Source organism: Bombus bifarius, unplaced genomic scaffold (genome assembly GCF_011952205.1).
Source record: "Bombus bifarius isolate JDL3187 unplaced genomic scaffold, Bbif_JDL3187 scf7180000007996, whole genome shotgun sequence".
NCBI classification, from domain to species: domain Eukaryota; kingdom Metazoa; phylum Arthropoda; class Insecta; order Hymenoptera; family Apidae; genus Bombus; species Bombus bifarius.
In genome coordinates, this window is record NW_022884376.1 from 4,612,283 (window position 1) to 4,634,317 (window position 22,035).

At 39.4% G+C, this 22,035-nt stretch overlaps 1 protein-coding gene across 2 annotated transcripts in view; it reads left to right on the top strand.

The window, feature by feature from the left end:
* The window catches only part of LOC117206165 (serine/threonine-protein kinase NLK), a 231,398-nt gene that overhangs the window by 187,291 nt on the left and 22,072 nt on the right, over positions 1–22,035 (top strand). For both annotated transcript variants that reach the window (XM_033445269.1, XM_033445268.1), the window contains exons 5-9: positions 13,722–13,807; positions 13,969–14,178; positions 14,639–14,827; positions 17,719–17,920; positions 21,450–21,543. In XM_033445269.1, coding sequence (XP_033301160.1) covers positions 13,722–13,807; positions 13,969–14,178; positions 14,639–14,827; positions 17,719–17,920; positions 21,450–21,543 — 781 coding nt within the window. The remainder of the gene's footprint in view (positions 1–13,721; positions 13,808–13,968; positions 14,179–14,638; positions 14,828–17,718; positions 17,921–21,449; positions 21,544–22,035) is intronic.

Sequence of the window (22,035 nt, forward strand, 5' to 3'; positions counted from 1 at the left end):
CAGTAGGAGAGTTAAATGTTGCGAGAGAAAAGATGATCGAATGGATATCCGTGAACAGAGTTTTAGAAATAACTAGCTCGGTTTCATTGAAATTATCGTTCTGAAACATTGAAAATACCGTTAAATGCATTTGAATTATTCGAGTGGTAATTAAAATACACGTCAGTTGCGGAGGAACGGAAGACGAATATGCATAAAGTTAAAAATGTAATCGTACAAATTATAAACATTTGGGTAACTTCAAAATCTCGAACAATTTTACACCAGTTACTTTTTGTAAATTTCAGTAAAAATTGCAAGATCAGTGTACCGTTTCGCGAATGAACGAAATGAATCTCAGCCGGATCGAACGAATCAGACGTAATCCCGCTGCAAAATCTTACGCGTACCAACGATATAGTTCCTTTGGGATTGAAACAGGCTCGCGGAACGTTTGAAAATTGAATTTTCCCCTGAGGGATGGAAACGTTCGACGTCTCCGACCTTTATGTCTCGAACATTATGTTCTCCGCATCGACAGCTGCGACAGGACGCGCTATTTATGGTTTCTGGCCTACATCCCTTCAGTGTCCCAATATATAATCATCCGCGGTGAAATTCACGCGTTCGATTAAATATCGTTCCTTGGCAAGAATGTAATTAACGGGTGGCAAAAAGAAGCTGCGTCAACGATGGAGCCTTTCAACGTCGACGTGGAGCTAACGAGCTTCCAACCTCGTCCATTCTACCGAACGTGATCGCGATTTTTCCGCCTTTCGTTGAAGTTTGACGTTTTCCTTTTATTGTTATAACGTAGGATATGAGAAATATCGTAGTATATATAATGTAGGATATCAGAATTTTTTGTTATTACAGTATAAAATGTACGGACTTTTTGTTATGATATTAGATGAGCGAGTTAATGCAGTTCCTTCAAATTTATCAGCTATATAGAAGTAACTTATCTTATTCTCAAATATTTCAAAGAATAGCTATCTGCAATTTTTCTTCTCGCTGCTTTCAATCGTGAGAATTATTTTTACGATTAAATTTATATTGTATAGATAAATAAAATTTGTTGGAAACGTCACGGAATCGATTTACATATTTAATAACACGGAATACTAAGTGAATATCTACTAAGAGTGGATGAAAGGAATAAACGCGTTTAAAAATTTTCTTTCCGTTTCGTCGTCGATTTTATGTAAGATAGTTCTAGTTGACGCGTCTCATTTTGTGCATTTAAAAGTCGATCAATGACTTAGTAGTATATAATATGCTTGATTCTGAACACTTAACCTGAATTATCGAAATGCTGCTCTCCAATTTCACTAATGCTTCTCATTAATGGATATCCATCATCTCTATTATCCACCTATATCCGCCTATGCACGTAGAACCTCAAAACTATTTCTGACTAGCATTCAACGTTGACTCGACAATTCGGCTCGCTCTCTCGCCAAGCCATGTAGCTCTGATCAATATCACAGGCAAACAAATCATAGTGACAGTGCTCAGAATTAATTAGAACGAAACAATAATTTTCATCGTCTGTTTCAATTCTACAACAGAAATAACGTACCAATTGGACATGCTACGTCATACTTGGTTAAACATTATACGAATTCTAATAAGAATATCGTACCGATTCTATCTGTTACATCTTCCTTTAAACGTTATACCGATAAATAAATATAATCCTATAAAATAATAAAATAATAATATAATAAAAATATTCTATCAATTCCGTCAATTAAAACTTTCTTAAACGTTGCGTCAAATTTCCAGAGAAAAATGCAAAACAATCATTGGGATCTGTATATCCGAGAAAAAAAAAACTCCTCTGTGAACACTTGCAACTCGAACGAAAAAGAGGTGAATCGAGATATCTAATTAGAGGGAGAAATATTTAAATAGAGGGAGGAAAGAAACCGCGTTGGTTTGCAGACATTTCGATTTCCTTCAGCGTCTACGCTTTTTAAACAGAGCACCGTTGTTCTTAAACAGAGAAAAGAAAATGCACCGGACAAGTTGTTCTTTGACTTATTCCCCAAGCGAAACACGTATAAATCAAGAACAAAGTGTCAAGGTTCAAATTTATTTCTACCTTTCTGCTATTAAATTTGCCCGCGATACAAGAGTCAAACTTTCTTGTAAACTACTTTCGACGCTTCCAATTTTTCTCCAACAAAGTACACGTTAGGAAGAATATTCTCTTGTTCCCTATTTTTCTTCGATATGGAACAAACGGAATTACACGCAAGAATCCGGATTTCTTAATAAAGGCCGCCTAGATCTATTGGATTCAGCACCGTGTGTGTGTGTGTGTGTGTCTTCTTATTAACAGTTATCTTATTAACAGTCTTATTGTTATATTACACTGAAAAGCTCGAAATGAGAAGGAACGCTTATGCAAAAGTATCAAGACGCTAAAGTTCCCTTTCAACCTGCTGCCGCCTGCTGCCAAACTCCACCGTAGAAAATCGAATGGAAATCGATCGAGAGATGAGCTACGGGGAGGAGATCGACAACAGGTGCGACGTCGAGGACACGTATTCCGCGCGCGATCGAGCATAGTCGAAGCAGAGGCGGCTGTGAGTGGCCGTGAGTAGGAGGAACGATCGAAGGCACCGATGACCTTGGAATTAATACACCAGCCGGCCGGTCCTTCGTCCTTGACTTTCGGTACGATATATCCCCGCGTGGCTGTTGCGTTAGCCTCTGGTAGCCGCGGCGACCTCATCGTCCCTGGAGAGGAGAAATGAGGAATCGAGCGGCGGGAACGGCACGCATAGCCGGCTTCTTCGGGTGCGATGAACCCGATAACGCTGCCACAGACCGACGTAAAATCGTCCTGGCGTGACGTATTCCATCGCTTATATTCCCACTTGGTCTCGATTTCTCTTCCTAACCGTTATCGAGAACTCACGCGAAATCATTCCTAGGAACTATAATACGCTTGTGGTGTGTCGTGGATGATCATCACCCGAGCAGTGGTAAAAAATGTAAGGGATACCTTAACAGAACGGAACGAGAATAAGGAATAAAAGAACAGCGCGTGAAAAAATATACAGGTTAGCGGGAACTCGCGCGAGATTGCAGCAAGCAACTGAACTACTTGCGGCGTGTCGTGGACGAGATTCGTATATTTATGAGCGAGTTAGAAGAATTGTGTCGTGGAATTGGAATTGCGGTTTCGTCGTCTTGATGGTGGGAATATATCGCGTATTGAAAAGCAGGCTCTTTTTTTTTTTTTGGTTATCATAAATTGAACGGAGGTGGTTGAAAGATTCCCAGGGTTTGAGAGTTGCTATTCGAGGATTTGGTTTGGAGGCTACTTGGTTTTCGAATGGAGAGTTGTTGGAACGTTTTATGGTTTCGACTGGATTATTAGTTGTGCGAATATTTTATATGAAAAATACGATACTCGCTATACGCGCAAAAGCTTATTAAACTAAATTAAACTAAATTAAACTAAATTAAACTAAATTAAACTAAATTAAATTAAATTAAAAACTAAAGCTAAATGAAAATAAAAAAAAGACACTTAAAACTTCCTAAATTTCTGATAACGTGTAAGGATATAAAAGATCGTTTTATTCAAACGATTCGAGCGGCACGAGTTACAGAACAATTTAAAAAGAGGAATCGATTAGGTTGGAATCTCGATGTTGGCGGTTCGAGATGTCGGAGACTGGCCTCGACCGTGTCGCACGGAGATCGCCACTCGATGGTCGATTCCGTTGACCTTGCGGTTAATTTTGAAACTCGCGCGCAATCTCGCCGCGTCGCGTCGCCCGAATTACATCGTAAACAAAGAGAGAAGCTGTTTGTCGCGAGATTATTTTCAGCGCGGCCGATAACCGCGGTCTTTTCCCTCGAAACCACCTGAAACCTGAAATTTCCATTTTTGTCTCGTTCTCGGAACGTTTAACGTGGATCGGTCTTTAATGGATGCGATGTAAATTCGAAGAGAATCTTGATTAATATCTCAGCGAATTTAAAAAGCAAATGGAATTCAGAATAAAAAAAAGATAGTAAAAAAAAAATAGAGCGACAATGAATGGCCGAATGAACGAAACAACGAACGAATGAATAGATGAACGTAGTGCAGTGGAAAGAATATTTGGAAAAATAGAATATTTAAAAAGAAAGAGAAGACATCGAAAGAATCGTGTGCCTTGTGTCTCTGTGATGTTACAGTCACCCGTTGGTTTAGTTCCAATTTTATTTTATGTTTATAAACTATGTGAAACCAAGTCAAATTTCTACACTACCAGATAGACTAAATAAATGCTGTACAGTATCTGTAAAAAGAGAAATTATCGAAAAGTTAATTATTCAACTGGAAGTTTGGAAGATTTCCATATTTTTGTGACAAACAACTATGGAAATCTGAATATTTGATATTAAATTAATATTTAAAAAGAGACTTGTAAAAACGAAAGATGTAAAAACGGAAAGAAGGAAAAGTTGATCGACCAATTTGAACTTTGGAAAGATTCCATATTTTCGCGGCAAGGACTACGTAAATCTTAGTCGATGACTGGCGACAAACTTATGCGTTTGTTTTCCGAAGGTTCCTTCCACTTGATTAAGTCACGATTAATGGAGACGTTTTACGAGACTGCTCGAGAGGAAGCGTCGTTTAAAGTCGGGAAATCGGGAACAAATAGGTCGACGACCTTCGCATAAGGTAGAAGATACTATTTTCACGCGGATAGAAATATCTCTCTATAAATACCCGTGCTGGAGGGTCGACAAATTTTTCAACGCGCATTTCTCAAAACCGCAACTGTATAAGAGAAACGCGCTTTCTTAAAAGAGACTGGATTTCTTTCACAAAAATTTATTACACGTAACCATGAACTTTTTGGGAAAATAGTATCTCGAAAGTCGCATATTCCACCGCGATGCTTTTGCCGCGCTCCTTCAATTTTTATGCGCCAATCTTAATCCTGTTTTAATAAGCAAGGCGAGTTCGAAATGTTCTAAGAAATACTGGCATAAAATTGAAACGAGAAATTATACGTATCGACAATGATGCATATTCTCATCAAATTTGAGTAGATAATTTTTGAATCGATAAAATTAACGAATACATTAAAATTGTCATTATCGACCAAGCTATAACCGACGAAACAAAACGAAGTGTCGTAATAGTTTATCATTCGTTCGTAATAATTAATACTTCCCAGACTTCGAGTTACTTGTATACGAATCAACTGTAATAAATCTTAAATTCTCTCTGCCGCAAAGAAGCCAGACTTTATTACGAGAAATATCCAAGAAAATAGATATTTGAGAGAAACGAAAAGAGCAAAAACTAACGATTACTAATCGAGTTATAAATTCCAATTCCTATCTGAATAACAAAAAAAATCACAAAAAAACAAACACCCTGTATGATTCTCTGTGGGATAAATTAAAATTGACTGGAATCTACCATGGAACAATAATTGACGAAACAGTGCCAGGTGTATCGTTCCTTTGACACGTAATTCCTTATACCAATATCAATTTTCGAAAGCAGGGCGATCCATTTTCCAATAGCAGAGCGTGTCTAGCTAACAACGTTTCATCGGTAACCCGTCAGAGATTGGGAATTTCCGTGTAGCCATTAGAACTGGTTTCATCGCGGCGGTGATCCGAGCTGTCCAGCTAGCACACGGTAAAGTTCCTGGCGTAAAACGCTCTAATCCAGCGTCGAGCACGTGGCTGCGTCCGATTAATCACTCTATTACGTTAATCCGTCGCCGTTATTTATCTCACGGGATGTAACGGCCACGCATAATGCCGGAATCCTGCGACGTAACGCGACTGATAATTGAAACGTTAGCGATTCGGCGTGACGCGTGAAAGTCGATACGCGTCGACAATACGCTTGACGCGTTTTGTCGCGAAAAACGAATTTTGTCGGTGGCGATATGAGACGAAGAACACCGGTAACAGGTCTGACTGGACCGAGTCGAAAGTGGGAAATTTCGTTGTTTATTTTTTTAGAGTAGCGTTAGATTTTTCTACGAGATTATTTAAAGTTCTTCCTATTTTTGTCTTTTTTTGTTTACGATAATGAATGCAATTATATAATAATACACTATATAATAGTTTGTACTGTGGACGTTATAGTGCGGATTTCAGGTTAAAAAAATTTAGCATCGCTTTCGTAAGGATTTAGTGGGATTTGAAAACTTTGTGTTATGTCGTTCGATAATGTTTGGAGTATACGTTAGGAGAAATTGACGGAGGGAGCAGTGGGAAACGTTTTGGAATTTTAAAAAATTATAATGTCATTTTGTAGAAACTATTTGGGATTTAATTGGAATTCGAGGAGACGGGGATTAATTGAACCGAAGGATATATAAATTATCTGATAATATTTGGAACGTACACTAAAGGAGGTTGATCTAAGAAAATGGTTCTACGAACGCGTCACGCTGAATGTGCTACGAATTTGTAAATAAATGCGAAACGGAAGCACGATATATGCACTTTTTTTTGGTAATGTTACGATGAAAGAGAATATCAGGATCGACGAAAAGGATATTAATTAAAACTTTTATGTCGAATTAAATACTTCCGCAAGGTTTCTTCTGAATCACTCGGACGACAAAGGAAACTAAAACTCGATAGTAACGTTAAACGCGATTTCTTTATTACACCGACGATGAGAAGAGAATATGCCAGACGACACTGCAAATAGAAAGCATGCAGTCTGCTAGAGCGTTGCAAATCGAAGTTACGTAACGTCCAAACGTAAAACATCTCGCAGCATTAACAGAGGAGAAAAAGAAATACCAAGAAAGAAATATGTAAAAAGAAACTTCAATCGTGTAGGAAAGGGAGAAAAAGTACGTATATCGGCGCTGTAATCTTCCACTCGATAGCTAGACTATGGATATTCGTGAAAATTCATATATTTATAAAGGCAAATGAAGAAATGGAACCCAAACAGGAATTTGTTTTACCTACTAAACATTATAATAGGCGTTAAACTTTGCATATTTTATGTAACTTTGCGTGTTCTCTCCACATTTGCCCTTTGAAATTTTTCAGAAATGCATAAAAATCCGCAGTCTATCGATAACAAAGATAAAACAAAGATACCTTGACTTTTATATTCTGAAGACAAAAAGAAAAGAAAAGGAGACGAGGTCAATCTTAAAAGTCCGCCCGTAACACCCGCATTTGCGGAACAATTCATCCCGACGCGGAGCATCTCCCTTTGAATCGAAGTTTTTTTTTCATACGAACAATAGTTGCACGCGTCCTCGAGCCGCAAAGGTAAGGCCACGTCGGCCGCTTGACAGGTGACACCCTGTATATTCGTAGAAAACCCTGGGACGTTTTATTTTCGTAGACACGTGCGATGAATGCGGCCGGTGGAAGAAGATAGTCAAAGTTACATAATGCAGAAGACAATTTTCATTATAACCATCGTCAAGGATTTCCTCCGCTGCACGATCTTGGCAAATTTGTTAGTTTCCTCTTTTCTTTTTCTTTTTTTTTATGACACGAACCTTGTATCTTATCGTTGCTTCTTCTGTCACCTAGAATGAACTATCAGTTGCTTTCGTAATTACTATATGCAAGAATAAATACTTGTTGAAATAAAAAAGCGCGATGCAGGAGAAAAATACGGAAGATTAATAATTGTGGTATATCATACTCCATCACAGCGTCAGCAGGTTAAAAGATTTCTATATGAATTGTTCAGAAGCCACATTAATCACCTTCATAAATTGAAAAGTACAGAAAACCGATGATGTTATAAACGCTGTCTTTTAAGTATATTTTAGAATTTATCACCATTTATCTCATCTCTTTCGACCAATCAACTTATGCAAGCGTATCGTTTGTTCCATGAGAATTAAATCTTAATAATGAGAATTAAATACGCAGTGAAATGAAGAAATGAATGAAAAGTGGAATCGTGATCAGCTTGGCTTCCTAGTGGCTCGTATATCGTTATACCATCGACTGTATCGTGTGCTGGACAATAATCGAACTCCAAACGTTACCAACTAAAGCAGTACACGTTATGAATTCCCTTCGTTAGAGCAATGAAAAACGCGCAGCCGAAAGTATGCATATTTATACTGTGTCGAAACCGCTAAATATAAAACAAACATCGAAACGAAGAAAATTCACGAAAATCCGCCATGCTTGCTACCTAAAAATTCTACTGGTGTTAAAACAAGCGGCGTCTAAAAATCACCGCGTAAAAGATTCAAAAGCGAATAACCAGCGAATTCGAACGAGTCACGCGAAGCGCAAATTCGATTCACCTTGTGGCTAACCACTATCGTAAAAATTTATTTTCACACGCGCCGATACAACCGATAAACTAAACGAACGTGCGGAAACAGAGAGGTACGATGAACATGCATGACTTATGACAAATCATCGACAACTCGTTAAAATCTTTATGGATGTTATTTCGTTGTATATTTCATTAGTTCCTACGTAATAACTTTTCGATGACTCAAACGATCTTACCGTAAGGTTTAGATCCATTCGTTTTCTCGTTCATGAGAACACTTTTTCTTGCTCAGCCTCCAAGTGCACGATAGTTTCTCGTTCCTTCGCTATTATATCAAAAGCTAATGCTGTCGCATAATATACAACGACATTTTATTACTCTATGTACGCCTGGAGATCGAATTTTAAGACGTCGAAGCTCGGCTAACCCAGATAATAATCCTACCTCACTCGTAGAATCGACAAAACAAGTGCATCGAGGATAACCACCCCGCGTCTCGAGTTATTAGTGCGAGGGTGTGCGAAGTCCTGCGGTGGAAAGAGAGATGGGACCAAGAGAGAGACTTTAATTACCGGCGGGTGAATTCGCAACCGGACGCACCCACGGGGCAGATTACCCCGGTAATATTACCGAGTTTTATTGCGGAGAGAGAAAAGTCGAGGTCTGAATGCGGCATGACTCACGGCACACTCATCTGGCACCGATGTTTCTGCTCTTATTGCAGCCCCTCGTCACTCCCTTGCCCTCACCACCCCCGACTGTGTCATTCCTGTTTCTCTTCCACGCCGACTTTCACCCTTCGTCTTCCCCTTCTTTTTCTCTGTACTCTTCTACAGTTTGCTCGCGAAAACATTTCAACTCTCGCCATAGGAAATTTTTGATGTGCGTGTATCGCAGTACAAAACACGTGGAAATTTTATTAACGCTGTAACGAAACGCGCTGTCACGATCATTGTGTCGATAAAATTTGGAACACATGTAAAAGCGTACATAGAAGTTAAAAATATCTATCGCAAACGTACGTTTCGTAAAAATATTCATCCGCAACAAGAACAGCTGTCTTAAACGTTAAATAATCCAACAGACAATAAACAACAAAATTATAAAAACTGACTTAGGCTTATCGGTGCAATTGATAATTGTCTTGACTATTTCGATACTTTTGCGATCAGGTTTCGCATTAGTCTGAAACGTAACTAATACGATCGCAATAATCGAACCTCGTTGCAGTTCCAATGAAATTTCAAAATCTTTTCCGTAACCTACGTATCTAGTTATATTTATATATTTTGTATTGCACGTATTCATCAAATATTTCTACGAGTGTTCGCATACTTTCGTGCGTTACTGTACTCTCGATTCTTCGAAAACCAGCCTGTTTCTTCGTACGCTTCCTTGTCTCACTTCACCCTTCAACGGGAAACCTACCCTTAACCACTGTGTACCTCTCTTCGTTGCTGTCCGTTTTCAGGTCTCTCCTTCGTTTCACCTCCGTCGTTCCTTCACCCTTTCTCCGGCGATTCTTTCCACCCCCTCGCATCGGTCAGGTGGCTTTTTTCCTCGATGCTCTTCGTTCGTCAGCCAGGATGCGAGAATGAAAAGGCTGACGTTTTTACACGCCTGTCGACGACGATGAAGACTCTGTTTCTCGCTCGATCGGTCTCCATCCACGGTAGTGTCGCGTCGAGACTGAGCTTCGCGAAGGGAAGAAAGGGATGCACGAGAAACTGGCGACGAAATAATTACGCGAAAGGGAGTGACACTGTTCAGTACCGTGGCCGTAATGCGCATTACATATCGCGAATAACGTTCCACAGTGCGCATTTAACGCGCTACGTAGATGGTACGAGTATGATGTGTTAATAACTGGCTTAGCGTCGCGCGTGTACAAAATTTTCCATTCTTCGTGCTGTGCTTTCTCTGGAAAGTTTGATCTTTGATCCCTTTGTAATTGCATTCATAATTTTACGCGAGAAAGAAGTACGGTTGATCAATGTTTCTTCTTTTAAGAAGGAACCAACTGTTTAAAGTGGTTTTTAAAGTCTACCGCGCAAAACGTACGCGTTAAGCAATTCGTAAGTAACTTTGTACGTAAGACAAATTGTGCCTTAAATTTTAAGTTTAATCTAGTAGCATTTTTAAGTACGAAGCATTAAATAAGGAATTCCTTCTCGGATATGTACCGTTACACGCGGAAAGTTAATTGAATTTTAAAAGTAGATTTTAACGGGCCATTTTATATTTTCTGCGAGTTTTTAAGCTAATTGGACTTTACTAAACTAGGATTTTATTAAAACGAAGGTACTACTAGTTGCTTGTTTTCTACGAGTATAACCTTCCCTCTAAATACTCTTAATAAGTTTAATTCAATATTTAACAATACGTACAACTGTATTCGTGAAAGCCACGCATAAAATCGTAATTAATCGTAACTGAACTTCATGAAGGATCCACTTGTCTGAATAATTCCGAATAAATAAACCTCGCTAATAATATATTGTATCAGACGATCCGACAAAAGATATAATGGGAAACGCGGAAGCCAGTAAGTACGAAACTCCATTTAGAAACTAAAATTATTCTTATTAAAAAAAAAATTCCACCCATCCCCTTCTCGAGGAAGGAATTCAATAATATTCTACCGCCGTGAAATTGAATAATATTCCACGGAACGACAATGAAATAATTATTACCCCCATGAAACGGTTACTCGAGATGAAATGTTTGGCAAGCGACACGCGTGTCCATTTGGAAGGGATTACACGAGCGTTTATCCACAGCTCCGCGACACTCGACGTCCGTTAGTCAAGCTGCCACCCCTTTTCGTAAACCCTCCGAGGGGCGGCCCGGTAATCTGTCCTGTATTCAACTCGCGCCCCCATTTCAATCCCCCGTACCAGCTTATGTATAACAAACCCCCAGCCCCGTTGCTGCCTTGAACACATATCGTTTCGCCTCGCGGTTTCGCGACTAAGGGGAACCAAGAACGGTGAACGAGGGTGAGAATGCGAGTTCGAGCAGCGTTGATTTTAATATACGAATACGATGAACGTAATGTTAATGGTTGACTTCTAGAAAATCAGTTATTTAAAGTTCCGTTTGGCGTATATTATAACGAGGAATGAAAATTGATTTTTCTTTTTTTCTTTTTTTTGTAATTTGATTAAACCTGTAATAGACACGTTCTTGGTGTAAACTTGGGCATGCTCGATATCGTAAACGTTTTATTTGGTTTGACCATTTGTCTTCGTAGATTGGAGATATTTTATGCCGAGGTATGTGGACGGAGCGTTTTAATAAAAAAATAGTAGGAAATTTAAGAGGTACTTTCACGAATTAAAATAAAATAGAAGCGAAGGAAGAGAAATCGCGTTCGCAGGAAATAAACAGAGTGTCCAATGTAATTTTTTATGTTGCGTTATAAGAGCATCCTTTAAGCGTCATATCTATTTTTGTACCTAATTGCGCTCTTTTTGTGATTACGAGGAAGATTGAATTATTTTATACTGACAAACCGAAGAATAATTTATACGTTCACGGGTTAATTTTCAAAGTCGATTAAATTAAGGTAGAAAGAAGACGGAGCAAACTGGAATATAAAAATGTCGGAAGAAGAATCCTCGCAAGATCCTTTTTCTTTTCTCCTTTTTCTCGCTGATAATAAGGACAGGTTTCTTGTTCGATCCGGATTTCAATTTAAAACAGGTTTTCGGCGCGCGCACCGTGCGAAATTACCATCGACGAAGGACGTTTCGCGATTCGATGCAATTTGTCGTCGATGACGAGCACTTAGGGGACGCGACCCACCGTCCCACTTGTTCCGTTCAATAAAATGTTAATAATCCTGTTTCCATGAACCATCAGCGCGACTCTGTACTCATATCGCTATCGTTTATCCGGTAAATTTAAAAGTACCGTGGCTACAAAAAATATTTCCATATCATTTCATTCATTATAGCATTCACATCGCTAATTGTTAAATTGCTACGCACGATGTGTCGTTTCCTTTACCAACTAAAATTTTCGAACTCGATGCAGAATACAAAATTGCACATTTACGAAAATTATCGGGATCGCGTTTCTAGAATTTATAAATACAAGTTCCTGAAATGGAATTGCTGTACATTCTTCGCTGGTAGCATCTCTTAAAGTAATTTGTATTAGGTTGTCCGAAAAGTTTCTTTCGTCGTATAAGGAAATAATACAATGTTTTTTGTTTTATATTAGTTTATTGAATTATGCACGAACAATAATAATAAAAATGGAACGAAATGAATCATACCTAATTCAATAAAATAATATAAAACAGAAATTGTAATTTGATTAAACCTGTAATAAACACGTTCTTGGTGCAAACTTGAGCATGGTCGATATCGTAGGCGTTTTATTTGCTTTGAACATTTATCTATTATCACTCATCTATTATTATTCATCTATTATCGCTCATTTATTATCAGCTTATGAAACGAAAGAAACAACCTAATACGCTAGAAAATTGGCCAGCCGGAATAGAGAAACTTTAAAATTTTGGAACCGCGCATATCTCTTACTCGAAATTTTATGCGACAAAGGGACAGATTCTCGATATTACTATGATAATTGTTTTGTCTTATATTATACACCGAAAGTAGGAAATAGTTTAATTTTACGGATTGGTATGTCACGAGGATATGTTCGGTGGATAATCTGCGGTGAATGTATGCGCATTTGTCGAGTCGAGTGAAGAGGCTCTAACGACCTGGCGCAGGAATTTTGTGAAAATCGAGGTCGCGCGTTTCGCCTCCTCGATGAGAAACATCCGTGTCTTTTCAGGTTTTAGAACGATAATGGCTCGTCGGAAAGTTTGATTGTCTTGGAACGTGGCTTGGTTACCGCGCTGCGAGGAATTCGGTACAGGATTCGAAATATATAGGAAGAGGCAGTTCCTATTTTAGACTTTAGGGGTTCGAGGATTTAGGAAATTGGAAATTTAATTTGAAAAGTTGCGAAATACGACATTTTGAAATATCGGTTTGTTGTTTGGCAAGTTGGGAATTTGGCATGTTGACAGTTACAAGTTTGAGAATTAAGAACCACGGAAACGTCATAAGACGTTTTAAGATCCGTGAATCTACAGATTTATGAATTTTTTAACTTCTTCGTTTAGGCATTCTAGAGCTTCTGAGTGACTGGAAATTGAGAAAGTTAGGAAATTCAAAATTCGAGATCCGGGAGTTTAGAGGTTTAGGAAGTGTAAGAATCTAAGAATGCAGGAACTTCAAAACTCGTGGATCTGAGAATTGAACAATTTCTGGACTTATGATTCGGAAGTAGAAGTTCAAAAGTTTCACGATTTAACGATCTGGAAGTTTACAAGATGTCTGAATTTTCAAATCCACGAGCGTAGAAAGTTTAAGATTTGGCAACCTGCGAACTTAAAAACTCGCGAACTTAAGAATCGTCGAATTCTCGTACTAAGTATAATCCGTTTTTGTTTCAGGCCTCAAATACCTTCATTCAGCCAGAATCCTGCACAGGGACATAAAACCAGGGAACTTACTCGTGAACAGCAATTGCGTACTAAAGGTAAGTAAACTAACCGAAACAAAGTGATTAAGCTGGCTAAATCTTCCAAACTTCTTCGCTATCAACGTAAAAAAAAAAATAATAAACGAGAAAATAAGGGAAACCATCGATCTTTCTACGGAATTAATAACGACGAAATTATGAATCTTATTCGCGAGCAGATCTGCGACTTCGGTTTGGCCCGAGTGGAGGAACCCGATCAGAACAAGCACATGACGCAGGAAGTGGTGACGCAGTATTATCGCGCACCGGAAATCCTGATGGGAGCGCGACATTATACCGCAGCCGTGGACGTTTGGAGTGTCGGTTGCATTTTTGGCGAGCTTCTTCGTCGGCGGATACTTTTTCAGGCACAGAGTCCTGTGCAACAGGTTAGTCCTTTAACCATCAATTAACGAATTTCGCTTTCTTCGATGACATTTCATTTGAAAATTGGACGCGTTTCTCATACAAATACACGCAAATATCCGTGTCACGATTGAACGTTTTAAATTCGCCGGTGTATCACCAATTTCTCTTGTAATTCTATGCGAATAAGTTAATTTCATAACGCAAACAATAATTGCAATTTCCTCGATCCTTTGCTATTGTACTTTGCGACGAAACTCTACGAAAATGGAGTGATCTGTCAGGTAAAAGTATGTTCATCCAACAACAATCATCATCGACAAAGTTCTACGACGACAAATGGCGGGAGAATCTTGCCTGTTCTCCGAGTATAACGATTTATTTTCTTTCGATACGTGCAAAGTTTCTGCGGCCGGAGTGAAAGTGACGAAGGAAGGAGAAGACCAGGTTCTAAAATCGAGAACATTTTCATTCGCTTTGCAGCTGGAACTAATCACAGAATTGCTGGGCACGCCGACCCTCGAGGACATGAGGTTCGCGTGCGAGGGTGCGAGATCTCACATGCTGAGGCGCGCACCAAAGCCACCCTCGTTGACGGCCCTCTACACCCTTAGCAGCCAGGCGACGCACGAGGCTGTCCATTTGCTCTGCCAGATGCTAGTCTTCGATCCCGTAAGTTTCATCACGCTCAGCTATCGTTACGACATAATGTGCCGACTTTATAGGATTGTAATTTATATGATTGGAATTTCGAGCATAGAATATATCGAGTATAAAGCTTGCTCGTATAGGTGTACAACTTTATTAGGAAACGGCACTAAACACGACTGGAAGTTGCGAGTACATTTTGCTAACATTTGTACTCGATAAATACGACAGACTTTCTTCAAACGAATGAATCTGTCGTTAAAAATGATAATCGATATACCGGTTGCGAAGAAACTTGGGCGAGGAACTGCGAAAGTTGGTCAACTTCTTTGCAACAACTATTCTAGCTACTACCATGCTGCATGATAGATCGACTCTGAAACTCGTAGTTATGTTTACGAAGAGAGACGTGCAAGTTGCGAGCGAGGATGTGCCCTTATCAACATCCGTGGCGACGCGATAAGTCATCGAACTCCGTCATCGTTCCATTCGAGAAACTTCCAACGGTTCACGAAACTGTACATCGAACGAATTACAACCGATCTTTTCAATTAACAAAATAAGAAACGGAAAAATGTCGAAGAACAAAAGACCGTGAAAAGTTTCGCGTGGCAGTTTGTAAAAAATATTTCGAGCGACGACCGCGACATAGTAAAATTCTCGCGGACATGGTGTTTGTATAATACGAAAGTCGAGATAAAATCTTTACTGTCGACTGTCCAGCTTAAAAAGGAGGAAAGCGACGCGAAAAGAGAAGAAACGAAAAAGTCAGAAGAAATCGTGTACACTCCGGTTCATAAGCGTTTTACGATACTCGATGTTCTCACACACGCTAAAAACGTGTATTGTATAATTATCGAACGAGATAAAAATTACCGATCGCTTTTCAACTTTATCTCACTTTCTTTAGGAAGATGCGAAAACATTTTCAATTTCGCGCAATGTAGAATATTAAAAATACTTGTGAACGAGAGTGTAGATCGAAACACGTAGCTTTTACAACTGGCAGCCGCCACATTCGTCAGGATTTCGGTAAAACCAACACAGTCTCGGCAGTTATTGGCTTCGTTCGAACGAGATCGGAGCCGTCTTTGTAGGTTGTCGAGTAGTTATTAAAGCACGGGAATACGCCAACGCAGCCTACTTTCCTGAATCTCGTCCTCGAACTCTCGTTTACGTTTAGATCGTTCGTACGACACGCTTAACTTCTGTAAAACCGCGTGTGATCGTTTTAACTCGGTTGATATTAAGACATCAAGCGCTCAGAACGGATTGAATAATGGCCACTCGAGTGGCCATTTTCAGTAACAAACAGAGAATAAAATGGAGGCATGAATAATCGAGATGAAGTTCCAACGTAGCTTTCAGAAGGCGTTAAAACCGTTCCTCTCGTGAAACTGTTGATTCATCGTTCGTAAAACTAAAACTGCGGGGCTATTACCATTTGCGAAACTTTTCGTGGATTTTCGTTCTTTCTACAGCGTTGCTCCGATACTTTTCCGTAATTTTAGATCGTCGTTGTTTAAGAAACAACAGGAAAGCTTGGTTTCGTCGAGGCTTCATTAGAATCTGAAGTTTCTCGAATGGAAAGAAACGAAGGGGGATAAAGATGAAAGTTGAAGGCGGCAGAAGAAATATGTTAACTCTGAGGTTCTTAGTTTCGATTCGCCAAGGACTTTGTTATGTAGAGCGTGTTTCAAAGCGAGAAGGGTGAATTAACGAAAGAACTGAAACTAAGGACAAGGGATTTCCTAACGTAAAATAATGTTTTCGCGCAAACGTTATTCTATTTCTTTGGTCGAGTCCATAACGGTAAATTCGCTAATAAAGATCCGTAATCCGACAACGAATAAGTCAACGGATGAGGAATTTCCATATCGTAGATATTTTCAAATCAATGAAAAGAATCTCCCTTTCTTTAACGTTAGAACTACCGATAGTTAACACGAAGCTATTTCTACCAAAACCAGTGAAAATGTCTGGGCTTTTAAAAAATACGTAATAATGGAATATTTTTATATTTAATGATTTTTTACTTTCTTACGAAAGGAATTTCATGTTATACAGTACATTTTTGGCATTATTAATCCATCTGGGACCATTATCCCTACACGAGGGTTGATACGTTTATAAAATTGTAGAACCAATCTTATCTGCTGCTGTGGTATTTCTAGTGTTAGCATCTAGCGATCTAGCGATCGATCCGGAATTTTCCTGATAACTGATATCGTCATATCGAATGATACGAAGTAAAAATTTGAAAAACGTGTGGGACGTTGTACAAAACGAGGAAACTGGTTAATTGGGGTTCGATAAACAGATTGCAGAATCCTTTTACACTTTGACAAGTACCGGTCATTCCTACTGGTATTGGTATAAGTATCCTTAATACAAAATTATTTTGAGTTTGAGTACATAAAAAACAAAATAAAATTCGTTATATTATTCTTTTAGTTACCGTTGCGAAAGTCATTACATCATTGCGGAAAAAATATAACACGAAGTAGAAATTTAAAAATAAAATTGTAAAACCAGTCAATTTGACTGATGTGGTAGTTCGAGTGTTAACGAAGAACAATCTCTTCTTTCTTTTCTAAAATCTATTATTCCCATTTTTCTAATCTAAAGCCAATCTACGTGTCCCGATCTGGAAATAACGATGACGTACAAACTTATTAACGATTAACCGGTAATTAGTTAGCGATCTCAGTCGAGCAATCCGTTCGAACAGTGGCCGTAAATTCGTTTTCGTCCCTAACCGTGTTGGAACTCGGGTTTTTCCTACCTCTTGGGAGATTAACACGGTTAACTGTCCCCGTAAATAGCCGGAGTCGGCCGAGATCGATCGTTTTCGAGAGGCGGGCTTCGCGTCGTGTATCGATCGTTCGTTGACCCCGTTCACGAACTTCTCGCAGGACAAGAGGATCACCGTGGTGGATGCACTGGCGCATCCTTATCTGGACGAGGGGAGACTGAGATATCATTCGTGCATGTGCACGTGCTGTTACACGACCAGCGGAGGCTTGAGACAGTACACGGGGGACTTCGAGCCTGCCACGTCTCATCCGTTCGACGATCTCTGGGAACGGAAGCTCACCACCGTGCAGCAGGTGAAAGGTAAGAATCGTACAGATCGAAGAACGTGTACTTTAAAAAACGATACTTCGATATCGAATGATTTTTACACAGATTTCACGTTAAGCTTAAGTCGGAGTTTATTAGGTTGGCGTGTACGAAGTTTTGTTTTTTCTAAGTTCGAATTTGACAGGTTGATAGCGTTAAATTTTCCTATTAAGATATGGAATCAGAGAAAAGACGTTTGATATGGATTATGTTTACTCGGTGTGTTAAGAAGCTTTATGTTAGAAATCGAAGCGCATGAACATTTTTATTAAATGTGTGATATTATCGATTATTATTTCATTAGCTATGTATGATATTTTATAGAGACTACGTACAATTAAAATTTGAAAATGGAAGAGAAAATTTCATATACACCAACCTAATGATTCTAACGAATATAATTTTCTTTTCATGCTGATTTTGTCGTTGAACACGATATGTGAAGCTTCTTCCTGGAAATATATCGATTGGCGAATGATGATTTTTTATAATAACAGACGAAAGATCGTAGTTCGGTGGAACACGAAAATCGGAACATGATCGAACATAAGAAGAGCGACCTAGATTATATCGGATTCACGAGACAGAGTATCTGAGGGATGTAGTTGAAAAGTTGCCACGCCAGGAACAATTGGTAGATAGGATATTGTCCGATTTTGGCGGAGAATATCGCTAAAAGTAGATTTTCATGGTCGCTTTTTTGATATTTTCTAGAAAAAAGTGTGTCCTACTCTACCAACTCTGAGGTCTGTTTCTTCGCTCGACGATGATTTTATAGAGATCTTTCGCCAACTATCTAAGACGCTCCCTATCGCCATCGAAGTAAACTAGAAAATCGGAACGAATAGCCACCGAAAACTCTCGATACCAAGTTCCTCCGTAAAACAGAAAAACAAATTTATTTTCCCACCGTTCAGCAACTTTGGATCAACATCGAGCGAAGAAACTTTACGCCGCAGGGTAACAGAGATTCAATAACGCGAATCGATTTCTCGAAGGGTGCTAATAAACCGTACCGTAACCCACGAAGCTCGTGAATTTTCCACGGTATAGAATTCCACGATTTTCAGACAGTTGCACCCACCCATCGAACCAACGTTCCAAATTACTCGACGCTCTCGTACGCTCATTTTTAGGGTTGTAGTTTTTAGTGTCAGATTCAGCTTTCACGCCGGATTCACGCGTCACGTTTAAATTAGACAATGAATAAGAAAAAGTAATTGCAATTCCTCTCTACGTATTATATGATAACCGAATTTATGAATACTAGTAACTTGTATTAGTACCAATAGTTACGTGAGTGTAGTATTTTATCGACCATATCGATTTAATTTTGCGCTATAGTGACTCGTATAACTGATAACCGTATTCGTGGTCCGATAACGAGGTACTCTCAACGATTGCTAATAAAGCGCGGAAACGAGCGAAGAATTATTATCGAAAGGGTGGATTTTCCGAGCAGCTCGCGCGACACGACACCGTATTAATCGCGGGTTTTCAGCTGGAGAGAAAAATGCATCGGTGTGACTCACGCTGGATTATTAATAGTAAACGTCTTGGACACGTGGCTGGAACCGTACGCGGAACAACGATGCGATAGACTGTTGCGTGCGTTCGCGAATACGACCGCGATAAATCATCGTTTATCAGTGGGGGTCCGACTAGTTATCGCAGCCGACTTTCTTCCAAAGTAATCGTCGGAGAAACTGGGTCTAATATCGCGGTTAAAAATTGCACGCCATTCGTTCGTTAGGCTGACTGAGGGGGCTACTTCGGCGTGAATTGTGTATCCCCTTCGAGAAACTTATTTTCCAGATGTCTTAGGGTGCTTAAAACTCTGATATTCAAAGATATTTAATATTTAAATTTCTCCTTAATCTCTTACTTTATGAGTCTTTCTATTATTCCACGTGTTGCCATTTGCATTTATCGTCTTAACATGCTGTCGGATGGAAAATGATATAGTACGAGTAATTTGTATTCAGAAATCTTCTAGCGAGCTTGTAATATGAAATTAAACTCGGAATTGACGTTCAAATTGGTTAGAGGTATACGTATTTATCTTTATCGTACTTGCATCGATGAAAAATATCCTTTATACTCGACCGTTCTATAAAACTTCTTTTCTTTTTAAGTTTCTTAGAAATACGCTTCATCTTTGTCGTGTTTAGATAGATATACAATACACGAGATCAAATTTCTTTTGTGAATTCTCAAATGTTTTTTAATCTCTAAATTGTTATATAGCTTTAGGAGAAATTTTCACATTCCATCGAATTTTAAATCCACGAAAAAGGGGTCTTCTCTTTGCCTCGTTTAAAAATTTCCTAGATTTTTCGTAATCTTGCATTTTTATAAATTTCATCTTCGTAATACGTACGTAGAATAAAACGTACAATTGTATATTAGATTTATATGGTCCCATAAGAAATTATTCCCATTTGGATACATGCTACCGTGCATTTTTTAAAATATAGCGCCTTTGTTCGATCTATAAACGCCAACAGAGGCACGAATTCGCATTAAATTACGCCTATTGAGCTCGCGCCACATAATAAACTCGTACAATTATCGTAGACGGCGCGTCTAACGCGTTTGATTTCGCATTCGAGTTTGTCATACGACAGGCATGCGATGCTCGTAACGAGTAATCGCGTTTGTCGAGTTGTTCCGACTGGAACAGTAGCGGACGGCTGCACGTGTCCAAGAAAGGTGTCGTAAGACGAAACGCGCAAATCGTATAGCTACGAACAAAGAAGTTCTCGATGGATGCCAGAACGCTTTCTGGAAAGTTTGTAATTTTGTATTTTATTTGTTATTATCGTCCGCACACGAAGAGCTGGTTGAGTGTTAATGTTCGTCGTATTATCCTAATTGTAGTCGTGCATGTAGATATAGAACATTTAGAAACATATCGTAGACTGAGAATTCTATTGGGAAGAATATTTTGTAATTTCAAAGAAGGTCGGAAATGTTCTACAGAAACGCAAATGTAAGAACAAATTTTCGGTAAATCGAATCGTTTCAGAAAAATTCCAATTGTAAGGTGATGTAGAACTGGGAAAGAGCTTTTATAAACTTCTATAGGACCACGAATACGGAAAGAAAAGTAACTGAGAAAGCTATAAAAAGCGTGTCCATTAAATTCTGCCTCTTCTTCTATCGAATTGAGGAGTTGAAGAACTAAACGAAGCTTCTATCTCTTCTTCGCGTGCATACATCGTTCGCAATTTCGACTGCTCGATTCATCGATATCATCATTCGCCAACGAGATATTTCCAGGCACGTGTCGCAGCACGAGTAAACTGTGCGCGTGACAACGCGCAATAAAGCGTAAAACGTTCGATCGACGATTCCCATCGATTGGACACCCTGAAAGGTTCGCGAGGAACGACGTGGTCCGTTGAGCGAAACGAGAACCTAGACCGCTTCGATCCACCTTCGTATTCGCCTTCCTAATTTCCAGGACTGTCGAGATACAGAACCCAGAATTCACTCGACGATCCGACGTTGTCTGTTTCAGAGGAAATGCACAAATTTATAGCGGAACAGCTGAACACGTCGCGCGTGCCGCTCTGCATAAATCCGCAATCCGCGGCGTTCAAGAGCTTCGCAAGGTAAGCCGTAGGTGGCGAATCGTCCAGATTATAAAACGATCGATTATAACAAAAGGAAATATAAAGAAAAGCAGGGTACGACTCTATGTTGGTTAGGATATAGGAGAAAAGGAATACCAAGTTTCGGCTTGGTTAATAGGGAAAGATTTAAGATAAGAACGAGGAGACCGGGTCCTCGAGAATCGAAGAGCCTCCTTTCACTGAATTTTTCCCTACCCTCGATATCACCAGTGTCCACCGAATCCTTTCTCCTTTGAACGACCAATTATATTAAAAAGCCAAGACCAATTCGAATTTCGCGCAGGGTTAGAAAGGAAACAAAGAAAATAAGTGAATAAACAAGAAAATGCAGAGGATCGAGGGAGGTTGGGTGGGTGGGCGGGCAGGGGGAGAGGCGTGTGCGCGTGGAAAAAAGGAGAGAAAGGGTTAGCGGAGGGGTACACACCCGTATATATACCGTGTGTTGCCTCCCCTCCCCCACCCGTCGAAGTC